This window comes from Salmo salar, chromosome ssa05 (assembly GCF_905237065.1).
Source record: "Salmo salar chromosome ssa05, Ssal_v3.1, whole genome shotgun sequence".
NCBI lineage: Eukaryota > Metazoa > Chordata > Actinopteri > Salmoniformes > Salmonidae > Salmo > Salmo salar.
In genome coordinates this window covers 79,831,950-79,855,084 of record NC_059446.1, presented here as the reverse complement: position 1 = coordinate 79,855,084, position 23,135 = coordinate 79,831,950, and the positions used below count along the sequence as shown (strand labels likewise).

At 44.0% G+C, this 23,135-nt stretch overlaps 1 protein-coding gene across 1 annotated transcript; it reads left to right on the top strand.

Moving 5' to 3' along the window:
• The first annotated feature begins 18,039 nt into the window (after positions 1 to 18,039).
• On the top strand, positions 18,040 to 22,661 carry LOC106592767 (acidic leucine-rich nuclear phosphoprotein 32 family member E). The gene is made up of 7 exons (XM_014184093.2): positions 18,040 to 18,253; positions 19,474 to 19,623; positions 19,835 to 19,957; positions 20,049 to 20,208; positions 20,322 to 20,357; positions 20,449 to 20,558; positions 20,918 to 22,661. Exons 1-7 carry the CDS (start codon positions 18,200 to 18,202, stop codon positions 21,041 to 21,043), a joined length of 759 nt encoding a protein of 252 aa, XP_014039568.1. The 5' UTR covers positions 18,040 to 18,199; the 3' UTR covers positions 21,044 to 22,661.
• The last annotated feature ends 474 nt before the right edge of the window (positions 22,662 to 23,135 follow it).

The window sequence follows — 23,135 nt, the reverse complement described above, 5'->3', positions numbered from 1 at the left end:
GAGGTGGTGGTATGGTTTATCTTTCTACAGGGAGGTGGTGGTATGGTTTATCTCTCTACATGGAGGTGGTGGTATGGTTTATCTCTCTACATGGAGGTGGTGGTATGGTTTATCTCTCTACACGGAGGTGGTGGTGTGGTTTATCTCTCTACATGGAGGTGGGGGTATGGTTTATCTCTCTACATGGAGGTGGTGGTATGGTTTATCTCTCTACAGGGAGGAGGTGGTATGGTTTATCTCTCTACATGGTGGTGGTGGTATGGTTTATCTCTCTACATGGAGGTGGTGGTATGGTTTATCTCTCTACATGGAGGTGGTGGTATGGTTTATCTCTCTACAGGGAGGTCGTGGTACGGTTTATCTCTCTACAGGGAGGTGGTGGTATGGTTTATCTCTCTACATGGAGGTGGTGGTATGGTTTATCTCTCTACATGGAGGTGGTGGTATGGTTTATCTTTCTACAGGGAGGTTGTGGTATGGTTTATCTCTCTATCTGGAGGTGGTGGTATGGTTTATCTCTCTACATGGAGGTGGTGGTATGGTTTATCTCTCTACACGGAGGTGGTGGTGTGGTTTACCTCTCTACAGGGAGGTGGTGGTATGGTTTATCTCTCTACATGGAGGTGGTGGTATGGTTTATCTCTCTACAGGGAGGTGGTGGTATGGTTTATCTCTCTACAGGGAGGTGGTGGTATGGATTATCTCTCTACATGGAGGTGGGGGTATGGTTTATCTCTCTACATGGAGGTGGTGGTATGGTTTATCTCTCTACGGGGAGGTGGTGGTATGGTTTATCTCTCTACATGGAGGTGGTGGAATGGTTTATCTCTCTACAGGGAGGTGGTGGTATGGTTTGTCTCTCTTCAGGGAGGTGGTGGTATGGTTTATCTCTCTACATGGAGGTGGGGGTATGGTTTATCTCTCTACAGGGAGGTGGTGGTATGGTTTATCTCTCTACATGGAGGTGGTGGTATGGTTTATCTCTCTACATGGAGGTGGGGGTATGGTTTATCCCTCTACAGGGAGGTGGTGGTATGGTTTATCTCTCTACATGGCGGTGGTGGTATGGTTTATCTCTCTACATGGAGGTGGGGGTATGGGTTATCTCTCTACGTTGAGGTGGTGGTATGGTTTATCTCTCTGCAGGGAGGTGGCGGTATGGTTTATCTCTCTACAGGGAGGTGGTGGTATGGTTTATCTCTCTACATGGAGGTGGTGGTATGGTTTATCTCTCTACAGGGAGGTGGTGGTATGGTTTATCTCTCTACAGGGAGGTGGTGGTATGGTTTATCTCTCTACAGGGAGGTGGTGGTATGGATTATCTCTCTACATGGAGGTGGGGGTATGGTTTATCTCTCTACATGGAGGTGGTGGTATGGTTTATCTCTCTACGGGGAGGTGGTGGTATGGTTTATCTCTCTACATGGAGGTGGTGGTATGGTTTATCTCTCTACAGGGAGGTGGTGGTATGGTTTGTCTCTCTTCAGGGAGGTGGTGGTATGGTTTATCTCTCTACAGGGAGGTGGGGGTATGGTTTATCTCTCTACAGGGAGGTGGTGGTATGGTTTATCTCTCTACATGGAGGTGGTGGTATGGTTTATCTCTCTACATGGAGGTGGGGGTATGGTTTATCCCTCTACAGGGAGGTGGTGGTATGGTTTATCTCTCTACATGGCGGTGGTGGTATGGTTTATCTCTCTACATGGAGGTGGGGGTATGGGTTATCTATCTACATTGAGGTGGTGGTATGGTTTATCTCTCTACTGGGAGGTGGCGGTATGGTTTATCTCTCTACAGGGAGGTGGTGGTATGGTTTATCTCTCTACATGGAGGTGGTGGTATGGTTTATCTCTCTACAGGGAGGTGGTGGTATGGTTTATTTCTCTACAGGGAGGTGGTGGTATGGTTTATCTCTCTACATTGAGGTGGGGGTATGGTTTATCTCTCTACATGGAGGTGGTGGTATGGTTTATCTCTCTACAGGGAGGTGGTGGTATGGTTTATCTCTCTACAGGGAGGTGGTGGTATGGTTTGTCTCTCTTCAGGGAGGTGGTGGTATGGTTTATCTCTCTACATGGAGGTGGGGGTATGGTTTATCTCTCTACAGGGAGGTGGTGGTATGGTTTATCTCTCTACATGGAGGTGTTGGTATGGTTTATCTCTCTACATGGAGGTGGTGGTATGGTTGATCTCTCTACATGGAGGTGGTGGTATGGTTTATCTCTCTACATGGAGGTGGTGGTATGGTTTATCTCTCCACATGGAGGTGGTGGTATTGTTTATCTCTCTACATGGAGGTGGTGGTATGGTTTATCTCTCTACAGGGAGGTGATGGTATGGTTTATCTCTACAGGCAGGTGGTGGTATAGTTTATCTCTCTACATGGAGGTGGGGGTATGGTTTATCTCTCTACATGGAGGTGGTGGTATGGTTTATCTCTCTACAGGGAGGTGGTGGTATGGTTTATCTCTCTACATGGAGGTGGTGCTATGGATTATCTCTCTACAGGGAGGTGGTGGTATGGTTTGTCTCTCTTCAGGGAGGTGGGGGTATGGTTTATCTCTCTACATGGAGGTGGGGGTATGGTTTATCTCTCTACAGGGAGGTGGTGGTATGGTTTATCTCTCTACATGGAGGTGGTGGTATGGTTTATCTCTCTTCAGGGAGGTGGTGGTATGGTTTATCTCTCTACAGGGAGGTGGTGGTATGGTTTATCTCTCTACATGGAGGTGGGGGTATGGTTTATCTCTCTGCATGGAGGTGGTGGTATGGTTTATCTCTCTACAGGGAGGTGGTGGTATGGTTTATCTCTCTACATGGAGGTGGTGGTATGATTTATCTCTCTACAGGGAGGTGGTGGTACTGTTTATCTCTCTACATGGAGGTGGTGGTATGGTTTATCTCTCCACAGGGAGGTGGAGGTATGGTTTATCTCTCTACAGGGAGGTGGTGGTATGGTTTATCTCTCTACATTGAGGTGGGGGTATGGTTTATCTCTCTACATGGAGGTGGTGGTATGGTTTATCTCTCTACAGGGAGGTGGTGGTATGGTTTATCTCTCTACAGGGAGGTGGTGGTATGGTTTGTCTCTCTTCAGGGAGGTGGTGGTATGGTTTATCTCTCTACATGGAGGTGGGGGTATGGTTTATCTCTCTACAGGGAGGTGGTGGTATGGTTTATCTCTCTACATGGAGGTGTTGGTATGGTTTATCTCTCTACATGGAGGTGGTGGTATGGTTGATCTCTCTACATGGAGGTGGTGGTATGGTTTATCTCTCTACATGGAGGTGGTGGTATGGTTGATCTCTCTACATGGAGGTGGTGGTATGGTTTATCTCTCTACATGGAGGTGGTGGTATTGTTTATCTCTCCACATGGAGGTGGGGGTATGGTTTATCTCTCCACATGGAGGTGGTGGTATGGTTTATCTCTCTACAGGGAGGTGGTGGTATGGTTTACCTCTCTACATGGAGGTGGTGGTATGGTTTATCTCTCTACATGGAGGTGGTTGTATGGTTTATCTCTCTACAGGGAGGTGATGGTATGGTTTATCTCTACAGGCAGGTGGTGGTATAGTTTATCTCTCTACATGGAGGTGGGGGTATGGTTTATCTCTCTACATGGAGGTGGTGGTATGGTTTATCTCTCTACAGGGAGGTGGTGGTATGGTTTATCTCTCTACATGGAGGTGGTGGTATGGATTATCTCTCTACAGGGAGGTGGTGGTATGGTTTGTCTCTCTTCAGGGAGGTGGTGGTATGGTTTATCTCTCTACATGGAGGTGGGGGTATGGTTTATCTCTCTACAGGGAGGTGGTGGTATGGTTTATCTCTCTACATGGAGGTGGTGGTATGGTTTATCTCTCTTCAGGGAGGTGGTGGTATGGTTTATCTCTCTACAGGGAGGTGGTGGTATGGTTTATCTCTCTACATGGAGGTGGGGGTATGGTTTATCTCTCTGCATGGAGGTGGTGGTATGGTTTATCTCTCTACAGGGAGGTGGTGGTATGGTTTATCTCTCTACATGGAGGTGGTGGTATGGTTTATCTCTCTACAGGGAGGTGGTGGTATGGTTTATCTCTCTACATGGAGGTGGTGGTATGGTTTATCTCTCCACAGTGAGGTGGAGGTATGGTTTATCTCTCCACATGGAGGTGGTGGTATGGTTTATCTCTCTACAGGGAGGTGGTGGTATGGTTTATCTCTCTACATGGAGGTGGTGGTATTTTTTATCTCTCTACAGGGAGGAGGCTGTATGGTTTATCTCTCTACATGGAGGTGGGGGTATGGTTTATCTCTCTACAGGGAGGTGGTGGTATGGTTTATCTCTCTACATGGAGGTGGTGGTATGGTTTATCTCTCTACGGGGAGGTGGTGGTATGGCTTTATCTCTCTACATGGAGGTGGTGGTATGGTTCATCTCTCCACAGGGAGGTGGTGGTATGGTTTATCTCTCTACATGGAGGTGGTGGTATGGTTTTTCTCTCTACAGGGAGGTGGTGGTATGGTTTATCTCTCTACAGGGAGGTGGTGGTATGGTTTATCTCTCTACATGGAGGTGGTGGTATGGTTTATCTCTCTACATGGAGGTGGGGGTATGGTTTATCTCTCTACATGGAGGTGATGGTATGGTTTATCTCTCTACAGGGAGGTGTTGGTATGGTTTATCTCTCTACATGGAGGTGGTGGTATTGTTGATCTCTCTACATGGAGGTGGTGGTATGGTTTATCTCTCTACATGGAGGTGGTGGTATGGTTTATCTCTCTACATGGAGGTGGGGGTATGGTTTATCTCTCCACATGGAGGTGGTGGTATGGATATCTCTCTACAGGGAGGTGGTGGTATGGTTTATCTCTCTACATGGAGGTGGTGTTATGGTTTATCTCTCTACATGGAGGTGGTGGTATGGTTTATCTCTCTACAGTGAGGTGATGGTATGGTTTATCTCTACAGGCAGGTGGTGGTATAGTTTATCTCTCTACATGGAGGTGGGGGTATGGTTTATCTCTCTACATGGAGGTGGTGGTATGGTTTATCTCTCTACAGGGAGGTGGTGGTATGGTTTATCTCTCTACATGGAGGTGGTGGTATGGATTATCTCTCTACAGCGAGGTGGTGGTATGGTTTGTCTCTCTTCAGGGAGGTGGTGGTATGGTTTATCTCTCTACATGGAGGTTGGGGTATGGTTTATCTCTCTACAGGGAGGTGGTGGTATGGTTTATCTCTCTACATGGAGGTGGTGGTATGGTTTATCTCTCTTCAGGGAGGTGGTGGTATGGTTTATCTCTCTACAGGGAGGTGGTGGTATGGTTTATCTCTCTACATGGAGGTGGGGGTATGGTTTATCTCTCTGCATGGAGGTGGTGGTATGGTTTATCTCTCTACAGGGAGGTGGTGGTATGGTTTATCTCTCTACATGGAGGTGGTGGTATGGTTTATCTCTCTACAGGGAGGTGGTGGTATGGTTTATCTCTCTACATGGAGGTGGTGGTATGGTTTATCTCTCTACAGGGAGGAGGTGGTATGGTTTATCTCTCTACATGGAGGTGGGGGTATGGTTTATCTCTCTACAGGGAGGTGGTGGTATGGTTTATCTCTCTACATGGAGGTGGTGGTATGGTTTATCTCTCTACGGGGAGGTGATGGTATGGCTTTATCTCTCTACATGCAGGTGGTGGTATGGTTTATCTCTCTACAGGGAGGTGGTGGTATGGTTTATCTCTCTACATGGAGGTGGGGGTATGGTTTATCTCTCTGCATGGAGGTGGTGGTATGGTTTATCTCTCTACAGGGAGGTGGTGGTATGGTTTATCTCTCTACATGGAGGTGGTGGTATGGTTTATCTCTCTACAGGGAGGTGGTGGTATGGTTTATCTCTCTACATGGAGGTGGTGGTATGGTTTATCTCTCTACAGGGAGGAGGTGGTATGGTTTATCTCTCTACATGGAGGTGGGGGTATGGTTTATCTCTCTACAGGGAGGTGGTGGTATGGTTTATCTCTCTACATGGAGGTGGTGGTATGGTTTATCTCTCTACGGGGAGGTGATGGTATGGCTTTATCTCTCTACATGGAGGTGGTGGTATGGTTTATCTCTCTACATGGAGGTGGTGGTATGGTTTATCTCTCTACAGGGAGGTGGGGGTATGGTTTATCTCTCTACATGGAGGTGGTGGTATGGTTTATCTCTCTACAGGGAGGTGGTGGTATGGTTTATCTCTCTACATGGAGGTGGTGTTATGGTTTATCTCTCTACATGGAGGTGGTGGTATGGTGTATCACTTGATATGAAATAATATCTTAATTCCTGTCTCTGCCCTCTGCAGCACAGGAAGATGAAAAAAATACTATTTGGTACCAATCTATATTTTTTATAACTGGTAAATCCAAGGCCCCAGGGAGACAAAAATCCTTCTAATGCAGTTAGACCATGAACAGATAAGACCACCTGCCGACAGCAGTACAAACCAAACAGTGGGGACCCTCATCATGGGAGAAAGACCATGCAGAGTGGTGTGGTATGACATGAGAGGCTGGTAACCCGAATCCTCACTGTGCCAGCCTAAGTGCTGCTAACAGCTAAACAGCAGGCTTAAACCACCAGCATCACCTGCAGCTCTATGACACCTGGGCTGGCCATGCTACAACTCTACGAGCCATGCTGAAATTCCATCCTAAAGAAAATCCCCACTGACAACTAAAACAATAAGCCACCGAGATGTCATCTCTGCTTATGGAAAATGACTATGAGAAAGTGAAAGTAACATTTAACAGCTGGTTGATTTTTGAACTCTGCTCCCTCTTTCTTTTGCTCTTTCTCACATTCTCTTTTATTCTTATCTCCAAGACAACCTTACTATTGTGATGAACATCTGTCATCTGTCGTTGAAGCGTGAACAGTGAGCGATGGCATAAAGGCATATTCATCTCTCTAGCCAGCCAAGCGATCATTGGGTAAATTACATCACAGGTAAGTTAAGGACACATCGTCTCTCCTCTTTCTCTCTGTCTCAAAAACAATTGACAGATACTGATACACAGAACACAAATGGGCACCTTTAGAGACTAAACTACTTTCCTTTCGTTACACATGTGGAAAGGCTCTGGATTATGTTACTACTTAAGTGCCCCTCCTGTCCCTCCTGCCCCTCCTGCCCCTCCTGTCCCTCCTGCCCCTCCTGCCCCCCCTGCCCCCCCTGTCCCTCCTGCCCCTCCTGCCCCTCCTGTCCCTCCTGCCCCTCCTGTCCCTCCTGCCCCTCCTTCCTCTCCTGCCCCTCCTGTCCCTCCTGCCCCTCCTGCCCCTCCTTCCCCTCCTGCCTCTCCTGCCCCTCCTGCCCCTCCTGTCCCTCCTGCCCCTCCTGCCCCTCCTGCCCCTCCTGTCCCTCCCGACCCTCCCGCCCCTCCCGCCCCTCCCTCCGTCCCTCCTGCACCCTCCTGTCCCTCCTGCCCCTCCTGTCCCTCCTGCCTCTCCTGCCCCTCCTGCCCCTCCTGCCCCTCCTGTCCCTCCTGCACCCTCCTGCCCCTCCTGCCCCTCCCATCTCATTCCATGCCATGTTCTGTGTCACTGCATTATTGGTAGGCTTTTTGTGATAAGGGTCATAACCACTTGACCAGATTCAGTCTTTGGTGGTTAGCAGACCCATCAGTGACCGTAGAGTTCTCTCTGCTTTATCATCAAATCTCTATTTGACAAGCCTCAGCCAAACAGGCAACATGGCTTTGTTATTCAAACTGGGCTCTGTCTCAACAAGTCTTTGAAGTCACTCTCTACAAAGAGGGCCAGTACTGCCATTACGGGGCTAGTTGTTGGGGAATATGAGTCATTGAAGGCAGATTAATCTATGCCAACACAGTGTTAGCTAGGCCTGCGGCTATGGTGAGGAATCGGTCATGCCATGCAATATGAAAGACCTTATTGACAAACTGATGGATTGTCTGCATTGAATTTAAGAGATCATTTAGAATCTGTCATATGATGGAATTTTCCCATCTTGAGCCTGTTCATTGACTACCCTATGAAACAGTATTTCTGTAGTGCTTTCTGACTTGGCAGACGGACAATAGTGCATTCATGATTATTTGTATATCCATACAGGACATCTCTTAGTCTTAGTCCAGTATAGAATCTGAAATATAACAGGAAGTACTAAACTGCTCCATCCCAAACCGCCTTATGATGGACTATTGTTCTTACTATTCGTATTCATCATTCAATCTTTTTATTATGTTTGCTTCGTAAATTACTCATTGTATTGTATGTTTTCATGACGTTGTATGTTTGCATGTTGTATATTTTATACATTTGAAAAAGAGGCTCTGGTCTCAATGGGGCTCCTTGCTAAAATAAAGGATAAGTAAAATCTACAGCATTTTTACTACTTGGATTTGCACTTTTCTGAGAATTATGGACTTTCCCGTTTCAAACACCTGCGAGCCAACATACTCCCACATTACAGCTAATATCCAACCCCCTAAATCCCCACCCTACTAAACACACACATCCCTGGATAAGGAGTGCCCTAAATGCTTGAATCAAAGAGGGCTGACCCACAGCAGAAACATTCACACCAGTCCCCCAATGAGACATCTCAGTATGATTTACTGGAGGAAGACTTGTTCCACCGTCCTGGAAATCTTTCTGTCCCAGGGCCTTTGCTTTTCATCTCTCTCTCTCTCTCTTCACCATCTCTGTTCAGCGTCTAGCAAATTAATAATGACAATGCAGCCTAATGGGAACAGGGGAAGCATTACTGAGGCCAAAGAACATACAGTATGTTGCTATGGACACCATTTGAGTTCCAATATCCTAGCATGTAAGTGGTTTACATACACTCCTACTTACTCACATGTACCGCATCAAACACTGTCCAGAATGTTGCTCAAATGAAAATGACAAGTGCAAACAGTATAATGAATGGGAGAGATGATCAACCCAGACGGTATATTATTACTGGCTCCATGTTAATAAATTAACACACGTCACACTAAAATACACAGCATGACCTACCACATCCCACAGCTTTATTATCTCAGTCACAGGAGGCGGCAGAGGGGAGGACGGCTCATAATAATGTCCGGAAGGGAGTGAATGGAATGGCATCAAACACATGGTTTTCATTCATTCACTCCCTTCACTCCATTCCAGCCATTATATTCCATAACAGCGATTATTATGAGCCATCCTCCCCTCAGCAGCCTCCACTGGTATTGGGTGATAGCGCTAGAGTCATTTGCCATCTTCAGCAGCTCCTGTGGACAGGTCTATGATTAGGGGGCTCTTGACAATATACACTGAGTGTACAAAACATTAGGAACATGTTGACTCCAATGCTTCCCACAGTTGTCAAGTTGGCTGTATGTCCTTTGGGTGGTGGACCATTCTTGATACACACGGGAAACTGTTGAGCATGAAAAACCCAGCAGCGTTGCAGTTCTTGACACACTCAAACCGGTGTGGCTAGCACCTACTACCATACCCCGTTCAAAGGCATGTGTTTTGTACACTCAGTGTAGACAGGCTCATTCCCCCTTAGCCTCTGCCCTTGCTTGAAGCACGGCTGGGTTCTGTTACCTTCACTCCCTACTAGACCAGTTGACGCGGGACATGTTGACACATCTGGTCCGGCATCTGAGCCCTGAGAACGCCTCCCCTCATATGCATGTCTATGTTGATGCACAGTGACGTGAGTATTTATTTTCCCATTAACTGCAATTCCAAAGACACATGCCATTTGACCATGTAACACTTTCTATGTGACCTTATTGGACTGTGGATTCTGAGACCAACATTTGGGGTAAAACACTCAAATCCACACAAGAATTTGTAGGTTTCTAAATCTGCCGTCTGGAGCAAGTATGCACACAAACGGCGCTCAAACATGCACTGTGTGTTCAATGTTCATCTTGGGCTCAGAGTCCACAGTACAAAAATACAAATATTCTCTGGGATTACATAGGAGTTTGTGTCTTTGGAATTGCAGTGCAATGTCTCTCCCATACTGGACCCAGTGCTCTTCAAGCTCATCCTGTAACTGACCAGGAATCAAACACGGCTCAGCAGTGCAATGTGCTCAGAAGGAGACAGTGTTAACATGTCAAGCTAAAGGCTAGCGACTTTAGCGATGAGATGAGGCTAGCGGCTAACATCTGTACTCATGTCTCAGGCAAGGAAACATTATCACGGCAACAGAAACAAAAAATGCTTTGCACAATGAACCATTTAATCAAACATTGCTGTTCCATGGACCCTATCCGATGGAAAAATATTGCACTCGCAGGTATCCCCTATGCTCCCAAAGGAAAGTGCACAGTTCACACTGAATCCTGTCATCAGTGGGATTTTCTGTTGACAAAGCTGTTTGTTCCGTCAGTAAACCATGAGCAGCGTGTTCAGCACCCTCTAAACCAGACAGTCCATGAAAACCACCGCAGCCACTGTAACACACATCTGGAAGGAGTCACACTGATGGAAATGGCCTGGGGGTCAAAGGGGCAGGGGTCATGGCATAAACGACTGACACCCAGGTGCTGGGAAACAGTCTCTATGGGAGGAGTAAAACAAGCCATCAATTGAGTAGGAAAATGTGTGTGTGAGCGTGTGTGTGCGTGTGTGTGTGCGTGCGTGTGCGTGCGAGCGTGTGGGTGCATGTGTGTGTGTACCTGTTGTATTTCTCTGATGGTGTTTTGGGGTTTTTAACGAAGTTATGACTTCAGCTACTTATTCATTTCCTAATGGCTGCTATGTGTTACAAAGGAGGGGTGATAAAGTATATTCTAGAAGTGATCTGGATGCAGCACTCTCACTCACTGTGGCATTAACCAGTGTCATGACGTTGCCCTCTTTGGACACAGCGAGCACCATCCCCCTACCTCTGCACCATCTCCGTTGTCTCCTACACCCAGGCTGCTGTGGTCAGAGAGATCGTAAATTCCTGGAGGAGACTATCTCCTCATGGTCACAGTATAGAGAGAGAGTGAGTTTTCATAGAGAGAACAAGGGAATTTCTTCCACCTCACAGAACTGGAGGTCTGAACAATATTTATGTTCTGGAGAATGTATAAAAGATCGGTGAAGAATCCAGCTACGAACTGGTCCGTTTGGTACAATTTTGTGAAACTCATGAGAGACAATACCGCCACATTACCATAACCATGTTTATAGAAGAGTCTCTGGAATGAGACTTACATCTAATGGTTGTATAAAATGAATGAATAAGGATGAAGCTATTTGTGAGATGATGGGATGCTATGTAATGATGTTAATGTGAGAGAGTTGTATTTCTGTTTAAAGTTTCACTAAGTCATTGGCACGCCCCCAGGGGCACAGACAGGACCTGGCGTCATGAGACAGCCTTTTTCTGTGTCCCGAATAAAACCCCCACCTAGGTTTTCTATCACCAGACCAGCTTACCTCGATAACGAGAGGGCCAAGGTTTGAGAGGAGACCGAGCTTACCTCAATTACGAGATGGCTAAAGGTTGCAGACCATGCATTTCTCTTGCTGAACTTTTAACTATACCACGTGGTTAACCTGTTAGGGCTAGGGGGCAGCATTTGCACGTCTGGATAAAAAAAATGTACCCGATTTAATCTGGTTACTAATCCTACCCAGTAACTAGAATATGCATATACTTATTATATATGGATAGAAAACACTCTAAAGTTTCTAAAACTGTTTGAATGGTGTCTGTGAGTATAACAGAACTCATTTGGCAGGCAAAACCCTGAGACATTTTCTGACAGGAAGTGGATACCTGATGTGTTGTATTGACTTTAAACCTATCCCATTGAAAAACACAGGGGCTGAGGAATATTTTGGCGCTTCCTATTGCTTCCACTAGATGTCACCAGCCTTTACAAAGTGTTTTGAGTCTTCTGGAGGGAGATCTGACCGAATAAGAGCCATGGAACGATGATGTCCCATTAGACACCTGGCGCGCGAGTTCATGTTGGGTACCCTCGTTCCAATACGTTATAAAAGAGTATGCATTCGTCCACCTTGAATATTATTCATGTTCTGGTTAAAAAAGGCCCTAATGATTTATGCTATACAACGTTTGACATGTTTGAACGAACGGAAATATATTTTTTCCCCTCGTTCATGACGAGAAGTCCGGCTGGCTTAGATCATGTGCTAACAAGACGGAGATTTTTGGACATAAATGATGAGCTTTTTTGAACAAAACTACATTCGTTATGGACCTGTGATACCTGGAAGTGACATCTGATGAAGAGAATCAAAGGTAATGGATTATTTACATAGTATTTTCGATTTTAGATCTCCCCAACATGACGTCTAGTCTGTATCGCAACGCGTATTTTTCTGGGCGCAGTGCTCAGATTATTGCAAAGTGTGATTTCCCAGTAAGGTTATTTTTAAATCTGGCAAGTTGATTGCGTTCAAGAGATGTAAATCTATAAATGACAATATAATATTTTACCAATGTTTTCTAATTTTAATTATTTAATTTGTGACGCTGACTTGTCTGCCGGTTATTGGAGGGAAACGATTTCCTCAACATCAATGCCATAGTAAAACGCTGTTTTTGGATATAAATATGAACTTGATAGAACTAAAAATGCATGCATTGTCTAACATAATGTCCTAGGAGTGTCATCTGATGGAGATTGTAAAAGGTTAGTGCATCATTTTAGCTGGTTTTATGGTTTTGGTGACCCTGTCTTTGACTTGACAAAACATTACACACAACTCTTGTAAATGTACTGTCCTAACATACTCTAAATTTATGCTTTCGCCGTAAAACCTTTTTGAAATCGTAAAACGTGGTTAGATTAAGGAGATGTTTATCTTTCAAATGGTGTAAAATAGTTGTATTTTTGAAAAATTTGAATTTTGACATTTATTTGGATTCAAATTTGCTGCTCTTGAAATGCACCTGCTGTTGATGGAGTGCACCACGGGTGGCACGCTAGCGTCCCACCTAGCCCATAGAGGTTAAACTCTTAGACTATCGATACCGACAGAATAAGAACAAGTCTTTGATATTAATTACTAGTCTGCAGCTAGGAATTCGGTATCATTGAACGCGAAGACCGACAACCGCTGAAACAGCTATTCTATAACGACATGAATGAATGTTACTCTGAACTATCCATTCTAACCACAACCCAGAGAGAGAGAGAGAGAGGGCGGACAGACTCTCCAACAGAAACAAACTTTTCAACAGAGATCCCGACGACACATTGAGCGTAAATATATATATTGATTGCAATTGTTCCCGAATGAGTGAGCATTCATGTGCAAAGGATTAGCATTTCAATTGTTATAATATTCACCTCTGTAGTGTCTCCTCAGATGACCCCCCACTCCCCTTTTGTCTAACAAGCCGCCATGCCGGTTTAGCCCACTAGGGCACATTCCTCTATCATTTTTTTGTAACCATATCTATTGTTTGTTATGCATTTCTGTGAATTACTTAGTTAGTAAATAAATGATTTTAAGACAATTGATGTATGGATGACTCATAGTGAAGACTGGGTTCGTGCAGATAACCAACAATCTACGACGTTTGGAATGAGACTAATGTGAGGTAAATAATAATTAATTAATTCAAAGACTAATTGATAAGATATTAAAATTTATGAAAGTTATATTAGGAAAATTATAACTTTGTAATCTGAATATTTTCCTTGGTGCCCCGACTTCCTAGTTAATTACAGTTACATGATTAATCAGTTTAATCGCGTAATTATAATTACAGAGAGTTATTTGACAAATAGGTCTTCAGTTTTAATGATGCCAAAGACACGACACCAGGGCTCTGACACTCTAATCTCTCTGTGTGAGATACAAGACAGAGCAACTTATGGACAGATACATTATCTTCAGGAAAAAAAGTGTTGAAAAAGCTCTACGCTGTAAAATAACCCCAAACCCCTCCCTTGCTTGGTATTAACAGGCAAAGCCAGGTCATGAGAAGCTCGCTTCATGTGCCTGACGTGTTTCAAGACTGGCTTGACTCGGGGCTGTCTAAATGTTACATACAGTACCTCCCACTCCAGTCCATAGACAGTGGGATTCCCCTTTCTAATGTAATTCAAGGGCCTATCATTACATCGCCAGGCATACCCATGACCTGTCGTTGACCCTTTAGAGGTCAAGCTGTGTGCATCCCTGATTCTCCACACTTTTCTCAAATTGTGCACTTGCACACACCCCCCACGGAAAAGTGTGGAGAATCGGGACTAAGGCACAGTCATAGATGGGAGATGGTGTCGCAAGCTGTCAGCTATTTTAAAGTGCTGTAAACACAAGGCCGTAAATGTATAGAAACAGTTTAAAACGTAAAGCATGTCAAAAGTGAGAAAAAAGAAGAAACCTGCACACTGCTCTTGCTAGTATCACTGCTCTTTATTAAGCTCTGACGAAAGCCTTGAGGTCGATACGTAAAGCTTAATAAAGAGCAGTGACACTATCAAGAGCAGTGTGCTGGTTTCTTCTTTTTTCTCATCTTATTCAACTGTTACCATACACCTGCAACAGGGCAGATGTGCGAGTGCCTTTTGAATTTTGAGAAGTGAGACATCTAAACTCACCAACAGCTGTAGCCACAAACAGATTTTTGGGAGATAAATCAAATGTTCGGCCGTCTGAGCTTCTGTCTGATTCTTCCGATTAATAGAACCTTTCAGCAAGTTCGTCTGAGTAGAAAAAAAGAGTAAGCAGAGGCCTCTAGAGGCAAGCCGTTGAACCCTAGGTCAGCAGACCATGGCTGTCCGGCAGTTTAGTCCATCAACCCACTACATTGTGTTGCCTGACATCTAGATGACCTTCTGGCAGGTTAGTCCATCAGCCCACTACATTATGTTGCCTGACATCTAGATGACCTTCTGGCAGGTTAGTCCATCAGCCCACTACATTGTGTTGCCTGACATCTAGATGACCTTCTGGCAGGTTAGTCCATCAGCCCACTACATTGTGTTGCCTGACATCTAGATGACCTTCTGGAAGGTTAGTCCATCAGCCCACTACATTGTGTTGCCTGACATCTAGATGACCTTCTGGCAGGTTAGTCCATCAGAACACTACATTGTGTTGCCTGACATCTAGATGACCTTCTGGAAGGTTAGTCCATCAGAACACTACATTGTGTTGCCTGACATCTAGATGACCTTCTGGCAGGTTAGTCCATCAGCCCACTACATTGTGTTGCCTGACATCTAGATGACCTTCTGGCAGGTTAGTCCATCAGAACACTACATTGTGTTGCCTGACATCTAGATGACCTTCTGGCAGGTTAGTCCATCAGAACACTACATTGTGTTGCCTGACATCTAGATGACCTTCTGGCAGGTTAGTCCATCAGCCCACTACATTGTGTTGCCTGACATCTAGATGACCTTCTGGCAGGTTAGTCCATCAGCCCACTACATTGTGTTGCCTGACATCTAGTGAGCATCACTGATACTACAACATAAACACAGTACAACACATCATCAAATAGAGATACATGGGGTAAAATGGAAGGAATATTATATTTTTATAGCAGTATTGATATAAGGAAGAGATGCCATACCTCATCTAGTAAATTGTGTAGCTATAATTTACATGCATAGGTTCCTACTGGGAACTAGGCTAGTGTTGAAATGAGATGGGGGCATCACAGGGAACTATGAAGGAAGATAGTGAAGCTCAAGAGACACTTTTGCGACACTGGAGGGAAATCAGCATAATAAGCTTGGTTTTAGCCTGTGTTTCAGTCTTTTTGTGCCATCATGCCACTCCTCGTAGTTGCCACTCATTGTCATGCATGAAAGAATAGAATAGGTAATAGCCCACACAGGTCTGGGACCAGGCTAGCCTGGCTTGCCAAGCCTAGCATTCAATTACTTTGTTTTGAAAGTTGGGTTTTTAATCAAATTTTGAATAATATATGCCATTTAGCAGACGCTTTAATCCAAAGTGACTTACAGTATGCATTCATTTTTTATATATGATTGGTTCCGGGAATCGAACCACCATGCTCTACCAACTGAGTCACAGAGGACCACATTTTAAAAAATGTAATACTTGAAAATGCTTGTCTTTTCTTACTAGCACAGACTTTGCTGATAGATGCTTTATCAAGAATAGTTTTACTTGCAATGACTTTGATGTGTGGTTGTCTTACCTGCCTTGAATGCACTGACTAAAGTCGCTCTGGATAAGAGCGTCTGGTAACTTACCAAAATGCTAATGTATTTTATATTGAACATTTTCACAGTGTCAAAATGTGGATTATACATTACATTTATTATAGCGGAACACTCTAACGCTGCGTTTATAACCAATTGGGAAGGTGTATTTACCATATACGACTGGGGAAACTCTATACTGAACAAAAATATAAACCCATGTTTCATGAGCTGAAATAAAAGATCCCAGAATTTTTTTGCCACAAATTTGGTTACATCCCTGTAGTGAACATTTCTCCTCCTGACAGGTGTGGCATATTAAGAAGCTGATTAAACAGCATGATCATTACACAGGCACACCTTGTGCTGGGGACAATAAAACGCAACACAATGCCACAGATGTCTCAAGTTTTGAGGGAGCGTGCAATCGGCATGCTGACTGCAGGAATGTCCAACAGAGCTGTTGCCAGAGAATTGAATGCTCATTTTTCTAAAAACGTATTTTGATTGTCTGGGCCTGGCTCCCCATGGCTGCACCCCTGCCCAGTCATGTGAAATCCATAGATTAGTGCCTAATTTGTTTATTTAAATGGACTGATATCCTTATATGAACTGTAACTCAGTAAAATTATTGAAATTGTTGCATTTATATTTTTGTTCAGTACACTTGAACGCCCCTCGAACTGGTAATTTGTGAAAACTCCTATATCATCCCTGAGCGCCAACTTCTCCCACAGGCTGATCTTTGACATCACCAGCATTTTCAGCAGTTTAATGGAACAACAAAAAATATTATTTATAAAAAGCAATCTATTAATATGGTTTTTGAACATTATATTTTGTTTGCGAGCATGATAGCTGTACTTTTAGTTTATGGTTGACGCAGCTTGTTTGACATTACACAATCGGCGTTTCTCAACAAGTTAAAATCACGTGAATGCATCCAACTAGTATTTACTATCGAGAGCATCCTGACTGGTTGCATCACTGCCTGGTATGGCAACTGCTCAGCCTCCGACTGCAAGGGACTACAGAGGGTAGTGCGTACGGCCCAGTACATCACTGGGGCCAAGCTTCCTGCCATCCAGGACCTCTATACCAGGCGGTGTCAGAGGAAGGCCCTAAAAATTGTCAAAGACTCCAGCCACCCTAGTCATAGACTGTTCTCTCTGCTCCCGCATGGCAAGCGGTACCAGAGCGCCAAGTCTTGGTCCAAGAGGCTGCTAAACAGCTTCTACCCCCAAGCCATAAGACTCCTGAACATCTAATCAAATGGCTACCCAGACTATTTACACTGCCCCCCCCCTTTACACTGCTGCTACTCTCTGTTATTATCTATGCATAGTCACTTTAATAACTCTACCTACATGTACATAGTACCTCAATTACTTTAACTAACTGGTGCCCACTGTATATAGCCTCGCTATTGTTATTTTGCTGCTGCTCTTTAATTATTTGTAACTTTTATTTCTTATTCTTTTTTTCTGTATATTTTTCTGTAATTATTATTATTTTTAACTGCATTGTTGGTTAGAGCTTGTAAGTAAGCATCTCACTGTTAAGGTCTACACCTGTTGTATTCGGCGCATGTGACAAATATAATTTTATTTGATATTACTCAACTAGAAATAACTACTTTCCCCACTTGGTTATGAACACAGTACTATATCAACTGTCGATACTTGATAATGGCGCCAATGAGAACAAAGAGGGGGCGTATCCTAAGTTTAAAAGTGAGGTATTAATCATCTCATTGGTTGACCTGTATTAAATGACCACGCAATCCTGACCAATTACAACTACCACCAAGCCATATTATGTAAATTAGGGCGGTCCCTGTTGAATGGCGCAATAGCTGGCCCAATAGCATGATTAAAAACAGAAAAACGTAATATTCATGTAGAAGAAGGCGTGTCTTAGAAAGGGGGTTGGGTGCGAGGTAACATGGTGGTTTGGTTATCGCCTATCAGCCATAGACAGAAGAAGGTTGGAGTGACTGAGCGCTTGAGTGGTCGGCTTTTTATTTTCATTTTTCCTTTGATTTTGTGCTTTCGTTTGTCTTCAAAATGGAGATGGAGAAGAGGATCAGTTTGGAGTTGAGGAACAAGACCCCGGCCGAGGTATAGTATTACGTCTTTATTTATTTCCTAATGCATTTTGTGAAGGATGACGACTCAACCATGGTGGATGCGAAATGACGATGCTCGATACTCTTTAGCTTGCTAATTTATATTATACAACTGGTGTGCCAACAAAATATCTGATAATAAATCACATATGGGTGGTTAGCACAAAGATGATGCAATAGAAATCGATTCGGACTAAAATAGGATCAGAACCTTGGTGGCGCGACTTGCTCTGACTGAGTTAGCGCTACCAAGGACATCAGCTAGCTAGCTACATGTAGCTAGCGCCAATGCTGGCTAGCTAGACTCCTAACCGGTAACGTTAGTTAGTTAATGGAGTTCAAGTTTTCCCAACCCAAATAATGGCGATGTTAAGAATTAGCAAACACTATTGATAGCCTACATGGACTTTAGTAGCCTAGCTAGTTAGCCAGCAATGCCCTATAATAAATTATCCTTGGATTTGCTATCGTAGAGCCGACCAACTCCACGAGTTGTTTTGAAGAACACAATGGAGTTGTTTGCGCATACTGAATAGAAGTGACTTGTGTGAAAGTAGTGTTTATTTGGTATTTTAAACAGCGTGCTAACTGAATTTGCCTAATCCGCAAATACAAGGTTATCAATCACATGGGTAGGTACATATTGTAACTATCTTTGGAATGCATTTCATGCAACCTATGCGCCCGCGTGGCGTTTTGCAAGGTAAAGTTGTGCAAAATGCCGCCCATCGTTGTGCGGATAATTACTTTGTAGCCTTGCGTTCTTTAACACTTCATCGTGCATCAAATGTTGCATCGGTTGATACGAAGTTGAAGTTGTATGAAAGTGTTGGCCAATTGCTATACGCTGGGCCGTTGACTTTGTAAGGGTTATGAATAGCACATGATCAATTTAAACCTCACCAAGATATGTTACTTTATGGCTAGCTAACTACGACCGCTAGTAGCTAGTGTTACTTTGTAACGTTAGTTAGCTATAGTTCCCGCGACAGTAACAATTAATGACTTCTCTGGCTGGGGATAGTGACCGCGCGCATTCTATGATCATGAGCTAACTTTAGTATGATGAGGGGGAGTTGCAGGCAGGAAGGATGTTGACATTCTCTAGCGTAGTTCAAAACGAATACTAGTATGCTACGTCATTTATTCATATTCTCTATTTCTTGAACAATATAACAAGTTCATAAAAACAAAAATGATTCTGTTCCACAGGTGGCTGAGCTGGTGGTGGACAACTGTCGGTCCAGTGATGGAGAGGTGGAAGGGCTGTCAGATGACTACAAGGAGCTGGAGTTCCTCAGCATGGTCAACGTGGGGCTCACCTCCCTGGCTAAGCTGCCCTCCCTGCCAAAACTGCTCAAGGTGAGCATCATCTTCTGTCCAAGATCTTATTTTTCCACAGGTCATGGAGAGGTTAAGATGGTTCACCCACATTAAAAAATAATAATAATACAAGTAACATGTATTAATCTGTGTATAGCCACATACTATAGTAGTGAAGTGGACGACACATAAGATATTAAGCAATTATTATAAGTATTTTTTCAGATGAATCAATATCTGTCCTCTTCAGCTGGAGATCAGTGATAACATGATTGTTGGAGGCCTGGACCAGCTGTCTGAGAAGTGTCCCAACCTGACGTATCTCAACCTGAGCGGCAACAAGATCAAGGAGCTCAGCACTGTGAAGCCTCTGGTAAGGGAACCCCCAACAAAGTACATTCCACTTAATGGATTCCAATCACAATCATTATTACAGAATCTTAACAGCAACATTGTGACTGCAGAAAAACCTGAAGAACCTGAAGAGTCTGGACCTGTACAGCTGTGAGATCACCACTCTGGAGGACTACAGGGAGAGTGTCTTTGAGCTGCTGCCCCAGGTCACCTTCCTGGACGGCTATGACCACGAAGACAACGAGGTGCCAGACTCAGAGGCTGACGATGGTGAGCAACACAGGGCTGGGAGGGGGACGTGCTGAGGGTGGGAGGAAAGGAGACGTGTTCCCTTGTCCTAGAGCATTACAAAGAAAATTAACCCAATGTTGTCCTCCCCACAGATGACAACGAGGGGCTAGACTCAGAGGCTGATGATGGTGAGCAACAGGGCTGGGAGGATAAACTTAAGACATGTGCCTTCGTCCTAGACCATTACAAAGAATTAACCCAATGTTGTCCTCCCCACAGATGACGAGCACACAGCCGGCCCCACCAGAGATGGGGACGATGACGAGGATGATGAGGGTTCTGAGGGCGAAGAGGTGGGACTGTCCTACCTGATGAAGGATGGCATTCAGGTAATCATTCATCAAACCCATGTGCAGCGAACAGTCTGTCTCTTAGAGGATACACACCAGACGTCAATTTACATTTATTTCCTGATTCTACCTGTTGACAGAAAGCTAGTGATTACCACCCTTGGTGGTGTTGACAGAAAGCAGATGTTTCAGATTGTCGGGGATGGAGTATTTTCAACCTATGTTCCGCTTCCCCTTAAAATAGAAGTAGGGACTCCGCTCAGGCATCTTTCTCCACCTGCTACGTTAGGTTAGGGGATTAACGCAGCCACCTGCTGCTTTCTAGTATGTTGGGTCTAAAAGGCCTACAGGAAAAGAGAACTCCTAGTCATGTTGATTGAAATGTTCTCTGGCCCTAGGATGAGGAAGATGATGATGACTATGTTGAAGAGGAGGAGGAAGAGGATGGAGTAGGAGTCCAGGGAGAGAAACGGAAGAGGGATGCGGAGGACGAGGGAGATGACAGCGATGGAGATGACGACTAGCCCCTCCTGTAACAGCATGGGATCACAACTAGGCTAGAACAACAGGAACAGGAAATAGTTTGTGAATAAATTTTTTTGTATACCATAGATATTACTGTATAATCTAAGTGTTTTAATTTGTTTTGTACATGTTCCATACAAAAAGGAAAGCGTTTTAGAATTATAAAATGGAATGTGGTTTTGGAACATGACAGATGTGGGGAGGGGCTATAGCGTTCAGACAAGGTGATGTTTGAGAAGTTGTAGTGGCCCATTTCAACTCTATCTGGTTGTGATTGTCTCCTATGCCGTGTTCTCCCAAGACTTTAGTTGTCAAGCGAAAAGCTCCATGTGCTGTCTGGTTGGCTCATAGTAAGGTTTATATGGGAGGAGCTATAGGAGGACAGGCTCATTGTTATGGCTAGACTGGAATCAATGGAACGATGTATATATTTTTTAACATTTATTTAACTAGGCAAGTCGGTTAAGAACAAATTCTTATTTACAATGACGGCCAAACCCTGACCCGGACAACGCTGGGCCAATTGTGCGCCGCCCTATGGGACTCCCAATCATAGCTGGTTGTGATACAGCCTGGAATTGAACCAGGGTCTGTATTTATGCCTCTAGCACTGAGATGCAGTGCCTTAGACTGCTGTGCCCCTCGGGTATCAACCACATCAAACATATGGAAACCACACGTTTGACTCGGTTCCATTCCAGCCATTACAATCCTCCTGTAGCTACTCCCACCAGCCTCCACTGGTTTATATGTAGACAGGTGGCCAACGAGTAATGTTTAACAGTGACCCGGGCAGAAAGGAACCTTAGTGAGTTGTTAGCCCCTCCTATCTGTTCACCTACACTATATGTACCCTACCTGCGCTGTATTGTAGGGATTGCTGACTGTTTCCTAAGTACTTTGTTTAGGCCCTGGGATTTGATACCTTTAAAGTTTGTCCGGTCGCGGTGTCATCAATTCACTTTTAATTCCACAATCAAACAGCCGATTAGTCCGGATTTTTTTTAAATATGTATTGTGCTAGGGCTGCAGATGACTCTGGGTGATGTAGTTTTCAGGTCTCTTACTATAGCTCTGATCGTCATCAAGGAAGCCCTAGAGGTGTGTTTAAAGAGCTAATTCGTATTCAGGCTACACTGAGTTAATTCTGGACCAGTTTAGTGACATTCTAAAGCTCAGGTGGACCCAATCTCTGAGAAGGACCTGGTGATAAACAGGTACACAGTTAATGGTCTCATCTTTCCTGAATCCAACTTGGTACCCTGGACTTCTGTCATATCCCAATGAAAAAAAACTTTTCTGCCTCCTTTTTGTTTCTGTTTGGAGTTTTATGGTTTTACTGTGCAAGAATTTTAAACTTGTATGACTATGTAAATAGACCTTTTATCTTTTCTGTGTAGTATTTGCTTTTCTTTTTTTGTAAACATGCAATATCTCTGTCCTTTATTTTTAATAAACACAAAGCACGTGTCAGGATGTAAAGCATCAGACCCCGACGCTCAACATTGTTATTTTTTTGTCTTTTTTTTGGCCTCAGCTGTTGAGAAAGTCATGTTTTGGAATTTATGTTAATTAATCTTCTTGAAGTGTTTTTAAATAAAAAATAAATTCTGTTAATTCTTGTTTTAACTTTTTTCCATCAAGTTATTTAATGGGCATAGTACTAACTTTGACCCTCTAGATGAATAACACTGTTTCTGGTCACAGGTCAGTTTTATTCTGATATCTAATGGATGTGTAACCCATCAGTAGGTCTGAACTCTGAAGAGAGGCCAGTTGAAGACATGAACCAGGTGGTGGTGCTATAGCCCGTAGTTTAACATTGAAAGCCCAGAAACCTCATTCCTGGCAACATTCAGCTCTGACACTTCATTATGTTCTGCATTGGATTTGGGTGCTGAATGAAACCTAAAAGCCCCAAATACTTAAGAATGTAGCTAGCTGTAATTTTAATCAGGTCTTTTTTTGTTGAATTAAGTTTTAGATTTCAAGCGGCAATCAGCATTTGAAGCTAACAATGCACTCCCCTTGTTTTGGTCAAAAGCTGAGGGATGGGGCTGGAGAAATGTCACCACTCAAATTCATACAAAG